The 10,000-nt window shown below is 46.6% G+C and overlaps 1 protein-coding gene and 1 long non-coding RNA gene across 5 annotated transcripts in view; one reads left to right on the plus strand and one right to left on the minus strand.

Moving 5' to 3' along the window:
* Window positions 1-777: 777 nt before the first annotated feature.
* Window positions 778-10,000, minus strand: part of fat2 (FAT atypical cadherin 2) — an 83,980-nt gene continuing 74,757 nt past the window's right edge. For both annotated transcript variants that reach the window (XM_035649747.2, XM_047334350.1), the window contains exons 27-29: window positions 9,883-10,000; window positions 9,494-9,780; window positions 778-3,857 (exon numbers count right to left, since the gene is read on the minus strand). The exon at window positions 9,883-10,000 is cut by the window's right edge. In XM_035649747.2, the coding sequence (XP_035505640.2) occupies window positions 3,358-3,857; window positions 9,494-9,780; window positions 9,883-10,000 (905 nt within the window). In that variant the 3' untranslated portion in view covers window positions 778-3,357. The remainder of the gene's footprint in view (window positions 3,858-9,493; window positions 9,781-9,882) is intronic.
* Window positions 6,798-10,000, plus strand: part of LOC118319384 — a 21,109-nt gene continuing 17,906 nt past the window's right edge. For 2 of the 3 annotated variants that reach the window (XR_004795975.2, XR_004795976.2), the window contains exons 1-3: window positions 7,327-7,817; window positions 7,956-8,007; window positions 8,102-8,697. This is a non-coding gene — a long non-coding RNA (uncharacterized LOC118319384). Of the gene's footprint in view, window positions 6,847-7,326; window positions 7,818-7,955; window positions 8,008-8,101; window positions 8,698-10,000 lie in introns of those variants that run through there. The other variant, XR_007031434.1, reaches the window with a different exon arrangement.

The following is a 10,000-nucleotide window of genomic DNA, read 5'->3' on the forward strand; positions in this document are numbered from 1 at the left end:
GGGGTCAACAGCAGCGTCAGCCCCGTCTCCCCCAACACACTTTCAACCTTTGACAGAATAAAGTGAGGGAAAGAAATATGAAAATATGAAATACTGAGGCGTCTCAGTATTATGACAAATGTGACACTTTTTATTTATTTTTTCATTTCTAATCCTCGTGTCGACCTGTCAAGACGTGACTCTGGGTTTAATCCAAATCTAGAGGATTAAAAAACCAACACCTGAAAGTTTCTCTGATTCATTCAGAACAGACGGAACAGAACCAACTCTCTTCTCTCCGCAGCCGGACGTCTGTTCTGTGTTCGGCTGCACGTCCTCCGACTGCGGTCGACCAGCTTGCTCCTGTAGTCGCCTGTCGTGGTTTGTCGCCAGGCAATTTGTGGTGGATTCCGTCTCCGCGTTGTGGTTGAGTCTCGCGTGAACATCACACGTTTCAGGTCGGAGCAGAAAACATGTCGACGGGTCCCTGGTCTCCGCGTGACCTCATCACCGGCGTTTAATAAAGTTACCAATAAATTCTCTGTTTGTGTTGGAAGTCGTGGATCGATCCAACGTGTTTCAGTATCGTCGTGATCTGAAGCGATCTGACGAGTTCCACACAGAATTCTCCGACTGTCTGCGACGTGCACGGACACATTCCCGTTACCATGATTCCTCTGATAACACTAATCCCGTCTGGAGCAGGATTAACGTTTCACTTCTCTCTGCAGACGCCGACGACACCAACAGATGTTTCTTTTCTCTGAGAACACGAAGCAAAACAACAAGTCCCACATCTCCGGTGCTCATAGAAGATAATATCTTTATTCATATTCTCTTTACATTATTGAAAACAAAGAAACACAAGAACGACGGACGATCTTAATAAAAATCTCTCACAGAGAAACAACGCGGCCGAACGTGGAGGAGGCCCCACATTGATACAAAAATAAAACTTTATGAGTGGAGACGAACGCAGACGTACATTCAACTGAAGTCACATTGTGCACAAGACGACACACACACACGCACACACACACACCTACACACACACACACACACACACACACAGGACTAATATACACAACACCTGGAGATTATAAATGGAAACAGTCTCAGTTACACCGGCAGAGAAACAGACATTTCATTTGAACAACAACAATATTCAACGTTACTTGAGTTTTTGTGTTTTAACACACGTTAGAATATAAATCATCTTTCCAGTATCAGTTCCCTCGTGTGTGTAACAACCGCACAGCAGCAGCAAACACACGTTCGCCCCTCGAACACAAACTGTCCGAACAGCGGGACCATTTTATTTTATTTTCTCACCGTCCCGGTCGAGGCCGTGCGTGTTGGAACACTAGTATCACCCGCTGACATTGGTCGTTATAGCGACGCAGAGCGTGAACCAATCAGTTCTGAGCTCAACGTCCGAAGGTTTTTGGAGCAGACACATTAAAAACATCTGTTTGGTTTTATTATTATTTTTGTCATTATTACGTTTTCTGCTGCGTCGCTAACGTTCGGTTCACGTCGCGGCTAAACATCATGTCGTGTATGAAAGTCAACACGTGGGTTTGGTTCATTTGAAAACACTGAGAAATTAATACTTTCAGATATTTAACAGAAACAGTTTTTCTCTGTTTCGCCTGATAAATTCAATACTTTTCATATTTAATAAGGAATTTGGGAGACTGTTGTAATTGTTGTTATTACTATTGTTCACTCGTTTTAGACTAAACTGAAAAGAAGATGAAATGAAGAGACCGTAACAATAGTCATCTGTAAAAAAAAAAGTATAGCGTAGATATTTGCTAATTCAATTTCTCAAATGTTAGGATTTGTTGCATTTCCTTGTCTTTAATCAGAATTCTTTTTTTTATGCGATCAGCAGATTGACGTCGTTCTGTCTTAAAGAAATGTAAATGATATTTGTGAATATCGTGGCTCTTCACTGTCAAACAGTTCTTTTTTTATTTTTTAGAAAAATGCTGTTCAGGCCAAACATGGACTCTAATATTCAATATGACAGTTATATACATATATATATATATATTTATTATTTCACACCATTTAAAATGGCTGAACAGACATTTCTGCACTTCTCTCCTCCACATGAAGAGTTGCTGCAGAATCACAAAACACAGAAACAAAAAAAAAACACTGTAACGTGGTTCACGCTCATTCAAATCCACGAGACGCCCACAGACCCAAACATCTACAGAATGTACAGTCATGAACAGAGATTAAAGAAGTAAAAGATCAAATACATCCACTTCACGACCAACGTCACTGTCACCTGGTTTTCATCTTTAAAAAAAAGAATCTCTTTCCGAGGTTCCAGCCTCCTTCATCGTAACCCACGGCAACAAGAAAGCAGGGCAGCACGAGGCTGATTCGTCAGTGACGCAATGAAATGTGCCTGACGTCACGTTTAATGTGTCGAGATTTGACGTTAGATTCATTTTTCTTTCTTTTTTCTGGCACAGAAACTCATTTTGCAGAAAGGAAAAGAGCTGGCGAGTGATTTTCACGCTGCAGCATCCTGATGAAAGACGTTTGCGGATGTTGTCACACTGTCGCATGTTCACCCTCCTTGTACAGTTCAGTTTCTGAACGAAGGCGCTGCAGTCGTTTGGACGGTTTGGTTTCGAGAGCGGACCTCTTTCTTTTTCTCCCAGACGCAGATTCTCCTTTTGGTGAGGCTTGAAAGAAAAAGAAAAGTTTTTGCCTTGTTTTGACTTTGAGACACAGTCGAGTCTGTTACACTGTTCAACCGTCTCATAACGCGTCCTCTCGACGGGCCTCTCACACACACACTCCATAAAGAAGATGAACTCCCGCTGAACTTCTCCCGTCGAGGAGTGAATTGTGAATTGCCCCCGTCTAGTCGGGCACAGCGAGACTCTGGGCTGTTCTTTTTTTACAAAGCGTCAAACAAGTCAACGACATCTGAACTGTAGTTTCATCAGAGTCACTTCTCACAGCGAGAGTTTCACAGAGTCTCGTCTGAGAAGAAGCTGCCGTCGATAAAGACGGAGGGACGGAGGATCCACGAGCTCCGGGCTCCTTCCTCTCTACTCGTCCTCGACCTCAGGGGAAAAGGTCATGAGGTCAAAGGGGTCAAGGACTACAAAAACCTCAGCGGCTCCATCAGCACGTTTCAGTGTTTTATGATTCAAATGTGACAGTAACTGACATCTGGGTCATATTCATACTCTTCTTCTTCTTCTTCTTCTTCAGATTGAATCGTTTACGTTCGTGCGTGTCTAAATGGCGTGTCTAAATGGCGTGTCTAAATGGCGTGTCTAAATGCTAAAGGAGATAGGAAAGGAAGCATTGAAGCTCCTTCCCTAAGAGAAATACTTCCTTCATCTAAAACATCACCTCCTCACAGCTCCCGTAGTCGCTCCCCACCATGCTCGACCCGTCGTAGCTGCGAGGGTTTTCCCCAGCGGGTCTCGTCTGAGGCTCGGCGGGGTTCGGCGGCGGCGGCGGAGGGCCGGCCTGCTCTGCGTACGACGGCATGGCCACGCTCAGGCGCATGCTGAGTCTCTTGTAGCCTCCGGACACGTTGTCGTGGCTGCGCGTGTTCTGGGCGGGGTAGTAGCTGATGGCCGTGTACTCGTTGGGGCACTGCGAGCTGGCGAGGGGAAGCCCGTCGGGACCCAGGAAGTCGTCCAGGTTCTGGTTGCTGTAGCACGGCGGCAGTGGCGCGCGGCGGTCGCAGCGGTCCAGCGGGAACGGGAAGCCGCCGAATCGGGAGTTCCTCCGCGGGTCCACGGCGGAGCTGGCGTAGGTGTCCTCCACGATGTCGAACTGGGGGAACTCCTGCACGGCCGGGCGGCCGTAGTAGTCGGGGTCGGCGGGGTAGACTGAGGAGGGAGGACACGGAGAGTCGTCAGAATCTTCTCTACTTCAGTCTGGACATATTTCATCTATTGTTTTATCTATGGATGATTCACTTCTGTGTCGGACAGCATGACATATCAATCTACCTCTAATCAGGATGATTATAATCTGAGGAAAAACTCTCGCATCATTTTAGATCAAATAGTTCCCCTCAGTGTTTTAGGATGTGAAGTGAACGTCAGAGCGACAGAACAAGTCCCATCGACCTCGACCCCTCGCCGACAGACCAATACTGATAAAACACTGAGGCAGCTGTTGCCGGGCAGGACGGACTTGAGCAACGGTTTATAGGACAAACACAAAAACAACAAACCCAGAAGCTTTTGGCTGTTTGCATATTAACTGCAGATGTGACGTGATTGGCAGAACAGGAGGAGGGCAGATGTCTACGGAAAGTGAAATCTCCTAAAGACGGATGACACTTGTAATCAGGAAGTGGAATAATCCTCCCTGCTGCAGATAAACAGAGTCACAGTCAAGTAACGGCAAGATTATTTACTTGATGATGGCCAATGTGGCATTCATCAGGGTTTTGGGACATTTCCTAGAAGAATGGATCAATCGATCAGGAGATTCAGCCTCATCAAGTACGTTTCTGTTTGACTCAAACTGGACGAGGCAAGTCGCACGAGTTTCGCACTTTGACCATCCCCATCTTGTTTTCAACCAAGTAATGTATAAAGCCAATGGTAAGTTTCTCCCACACAGTGTGCAGAATGTATTTGAATATACGCCGCTCATATGAACTCAGGGGGAAAAGGTACGATTGAGAAATCAAGGGTTAAGACAAGAACTCTTTGGGGAAAAGATGATGAACCACGTAGCGAACTTTGAGAAGAAATGTTAAGATGTAAAGTGATGAACAAATACACGGCTGAGATGTTATTATTAGTTTTTTTTTACCTTACTGCTTTATTGATCCGTATCAAATCTCTTGTACAAATTGTTAAAGTGAACCGAAATAAACAAGAATAACGAGTGAGTGAACGAAAAAACCACACGTGAGCGACTCGTGGCCCCAGATACGACTTCATGGAAGTGTGTGAACATGAATAAGGCAACGACGACAGTCATGATAATAAACAAAATTCAAAAAGGATTGTTGAGGATTTCCACTGAGACACATCAAACAGTCTGTTCAGGCGACGCCACGGAGACGAAGTGAAGAGCAGACAGAAAGAGATAGAGGTCAAAGAGACGGAGAGAGAGAGAAGAGCGTCTGCACCATGATGAAGATGCTTCCAGGCCAAAGAGATGAAAAGAGCCACAGCATCATTAAAATCTCCAGACATCAGACGCAGCGCTCGGCTCCGACTCGACGCCTCGTCCAGAACGAGAGGGCGGAGACCTCCAGTAGACACGCCCTTCACGATGTGGATTCACAACGGCAGAGACGAGGATGCGACGCGAGACCTTTGCAGTTGTTAGCAATGACCAACAGCGACAGTGGAGCTGCCAATTGTTCGTTAGGTTTTCGTAGATTTGTGAAGATTTCTGGCGCAGCGGAACCGTCTGAGGTAGTAAACCTCCAGATCCTAGAGTAAAGTAAACCAGTAATGTTGTCCTTGTTTGTTCTACGAACATGGCGGAGACACAAAGTGTTTTTGGTTCCACGTCGTAGACGACGAAGTAACGAACGAAGACGAGGCCGTTTGTCGACTTCGTACAAAGAAGATATCTTAAGATATTCTGATGAATTTAGTGACGTGTCAAATTTGTTTGAATTAGAGCTGCGACAGCTGATTGATTAGTAATCGACTACTAAATGAATCGCCAACTATTTTGATCACCGATTAATTAAAATTTGAGTCCCAGCGTCGGTGCCGGTGACGTGGTGTGAGAGCTGCAACGCACAAAACTATCGCTGGGATTTAAACATGTCCTCGTGTATTAAGATGGATTAACATTCCCTTTTTCAACCGGTTGATGATGAAAGCGCCTCTTTTTCATGATGGCTGACGGCTCCACGGGACCTGGTGATTGGATGGAATCATGGACGATTCAACAACAATGGGGTCGGAGGGCGAAACACAGAAAGCAAAAGTGCAGAGGATTCAGCCGCCGTCCACTGACAACTGAGTGACGGACTACAGGGACGTGTCCTTTGTTCTCTGCGATAAGGTCAAGCAGACGAACGATCTGCCAGGCCGGCGTCGCCGGGGGAACGGGGCGCGACAAACGCCTGATCTGCCGCTCTCCATCCGTCTGGAGAACACGGCGGTGGACGCATGAGTCACGCCTCTATTGATCCGTTACATGAAAGAAAAAGAGAACGCTGCACACGAGAAGAAAGACAGAGCGAATGTCAGGAGAGGAGAGTGGAACGGAGAGAGAGAGAAGATGACAGGAGGACAATAAGACGAGGACGGAGAGAGAGAGAGGAATAAACCGTGAGGTTGAAGGGAGGAAGGTGGAAAACAAGGTGAAGAGGAATAAAGAGGAAAAAAGACAACGAGAGAGATGGAAGAAGAGCAGAAATGAAAACAATCGTCCTGTTTCTTTTAAATATTTAAAGTCCCTGTCCATTTAAAAAAGTGTTGTTCTTCTGTCTCTGTCCTCCAACATGTCTGACATCAACTACAGCGACTTGTATCAGGTGTTTTCACATTCCTCTCCTGGAGGAGGAGATTTCTGTTTCACTTCTCTGCGATGTGAAATTCAAACGAATCCTGTTCAAGATAGATTTGGTTCTTCACAAATACAGAAAACCAATCGCTGTCGAATATGAAAATGTGAAGCAAAGAAACAGGAAACTTCCAGAGCAGCAGAGGCAGCGAATCACGAGAGGACGACAGGTGTGTTGGCAGACAGTTAGCGTTAGCATTAGCATCATGAGAGGACAGCAGGTTTGTCAGCAGACAGTTAGCATTAGCATTAGCAGTTAACATCCACAACAGGTGTGTCAGCAGACAGTTGGCGTTAGCATTAGCAGTTAGCATCCACGAGAGGACGGTAGGTGTGTCAGCCGACAGTTAGCGTTACCGTTAGCATCACGAGAGGACGGTAGGTGTGTCAGTCGACAGTTAGCGTTACCGTTAGCATCACGAGAGGACGGTAGGTGTGTCAGCCGACAGTTAGCGTTACCGTTAGCATCCACGAGAGGACGGTAGGTGTGTCAGTTGACAGTTAGCGTTACCGTTAGCATCCACGAGAGGACGGTAGGTGTGTCAGTCGACAGTTAGCGTTACCGTTAGCATCACGAGAGGACGGTAGGTGTGTCAGTCGACAGTTAGCGTTACCGTTAGCATCACGAGAGGACGGTAGGTGTGTCAGCCGACAGTTAGCGTTACCGTTAGCATCCACGAGAGGACGGTAGGTGTGTCAGCCGACAGTTAGCGTTACCGTTAGCATCACGAGAGGACGTTAGGTGTGTCAGTCGACAGTTAGCGTTACCGTTAGCATCATGAGAGGACGGTAGGTGTGTCAGCCGACAGTTAGCGTTACCGTTAGCATCACGAGAGGACGTTAGGTGTGTCAGTCGACAGTTAGCGTTACCGTTAGCATCATGAGAGGACGGTAGGTGTGTCAGTCGACAGTTAGCGTTAGCGTTAGCATCATGAGAGGACGGTAGGTGTGTCAGTCGACAGTTAGCGTTAGCGTTAGCATCATGAGAGGACGGTAGGTGTGTCAGTCGACAGTTAGCGTTACCGTTAGCATCATGAGAGGACGGTAGGTGTGTCAGTCGACAGTTAGCGTTAGCGTTATCAGTTTGTGAAAGTTTTATGGCTGAATCTCTCCGATGTTGCCTCTTGCCATCTTGTTGCTGACATTCTTCCAACGGTCACCAGCCTGTGTTATTTGCATATCATGAATATTCTTGTTTCCAACAGCTGCCGTTCAACGCGACCGCTCCGACGAGCCCTTCACTCTGAGCTGTGAACTGTCACCGCAGTGATTATTAAATGTCAGAGAGATGATCAATGGTTAATATATGGATAATTTTTGAGTTCTGAAAAATGTGATAAAAATGTTACAGTAACGTTCAAACTGGCAAAAACACCCGAGCAAATAATTTGTTTCACAATGAGATTACTTCTCTAATCTCATCATTTCATCTGCAGCCGCCTCCAGGAACCCAGAGTATACACTGGTCTGAAGGCTGAGGGGAATGGCGTATGCATAATTTTTGCATTTATGCATTATTACCTCTGCCAAGGAGGCAATAAGGAATTATGATTTTCCGCTTTGTTTGTTTGTTTACTTGCAGCAGAATTCCACGATCCTTGGTGTCAAGATGGAACACGGGCCGAGAGAGAAAACCTTTACATCTTTGTGTGGATGCGAAGAATCCAGGAACTGTTCATCACTCTCTTTAACAGTGAAGAAGAAGAAATAACAAAATCTGGCATATAAAGGGGATCGATATCTATGAGTGTGATCCATTTGGCGGAGGTACGAGCTCTTAGTGACGTGTTACATCACTGGATCCTTTTCCCACATAATAAACTACAGTATTGATAAAAGAAGAACGTGTGCAGCTCACAATCTGACTCCAGGCCGGATGTTCAGTTTTCTAGAGCAACCAAATGATGAAAGGTGATAAAGGTGGAGATTAAATATAAATTCTAAAATCCAAACATTGTTGGATTGTACAGATTTGTAAAAATGTCAATTGACGGTGCATTTATATTTCATTTACATGTCACTCCGTGAGAGGATCAGAGAGAGGGATTTATGAAAAGGTAAATAAAGAAAAGAGGAGCGGGAACGAGAGCGAGAGACACAGAGGACAAAACAAAAGAGACGCAGCAGAGAGAGAACATTTGGAGACGTTGACAGTTGGGAAGAGCAGAAGACGCCTGAGTAAGTGGAAGATATGACAAAATACAAAATGATAGAAATGTAGACAAAGTCACCCAGCAGAGGAAGAGAGAAACGATCGGAGAGAGAAAGTGGAAAACAAAAGACGAATCGGAGAAATCACTTGGATGTTGTCGCATCTAATCGGCCTCGTCCGCCAACGTCTCATCTTCCTCAGTGTAATCAGTGCGCGCGTGTGGACAGGCAGCGGGGTGCGTTGATTTTCCCACGATGCACCACTCACTTTACAGTGACCTTGAACGACCCCATTATTCAGCCTGATCTGATGTTCGGCTTCACGGCGTGACGTCGTTCTGTCTCGTCTTCACCGCGGCTGCATTCTTTGAACATTTTGTTTTCTATTTCAAACGTTAATTTCAAAAAAATTAACCGTTCCAATAACTAACCGCAAAACAAAAAGACAATCCCGGTTCAAACCAACCAGGGCCTTTCTGTGTGCAGTTTGCATGTTCTCCCCGTGTGTGCGTGGGTTCTCTCCAGGTTCTCCATCTTCCTCCCACAGTCCAGAGACATGCAGAATGGGGTCAGGTTCATTGGAGACTCTGAATTGACCGTAGGTGTGAATGTGAGAGTGAATGGTTGTTTGTCTCTGTATGTGGCCCTGTGATAGGCTGGAGACCTGTCCTGACCCCGCCTCTTGCCCAATGTCAGCTGGGATTGGCTCCAGCCCCCCCGCGACCCTTAAATGGATAAAGCGGTAGACGATGGATGGATGGAAGTATCTTGTTTGTGTGAGCGAAAATGAAGGTTAAGTCCCCGTTACATCACACAAACTCACCCTCGTAGTCCATGTCCCAGTGGTTCTTCCTGATGGAGTCGTTGTCGGAGCTGGACGGCGGCCGGGCGGGGAGGTTGGGGGCCACGCTGCACACGACCGGCCCCTGCGTCTTCAGAAGGGAAACCCCGTCGCCGCCTCCCGACAAGCCAATCTGGCTGTGCGGGCGCAGCGACCTGAAGGGCGTGTGGTCCAGGTCGTTGACGGGGCCGACCAGCGAGCTCATCTCGATGGGGCTCACCTCGCGCTTGTCGGCTTTGAGGCTCTTGGCCAGACTGGTGTGGAAATAGCTGCGGAACGACGGAGTATATGTCAGTATAGCGAGGAAAGAAAAAAAAAGAACATGACACCATTACCATTGTTTGTCTCAAGTGGAAGACTGTGTCTCTCACCCGTTGGAGTCCTGGACGCACACGGGCTTTTTCTTCTTCTGCTGAACGTAACGTTTCCTGACGCAAACGAAGACGCTGACGAGGAAGAGAAGTCCCAGCACGCTGCCACTGATCTCCA

This window comes from Scophthalmus maximus, chromosome 9 (genome assembly GCF_022379125.1).
Source record: "Scophthalmus maximus strain ysfricsl-2021 chromosome 9, ASM2237912v1, whole genome shotgun sequence".
NCBI lineage: Eukaryota > Metazoa > Chordata > Actinopteri > Pleuronectiformes > Scophthalmidae > Scophthalmus > Scophthalmus maximus.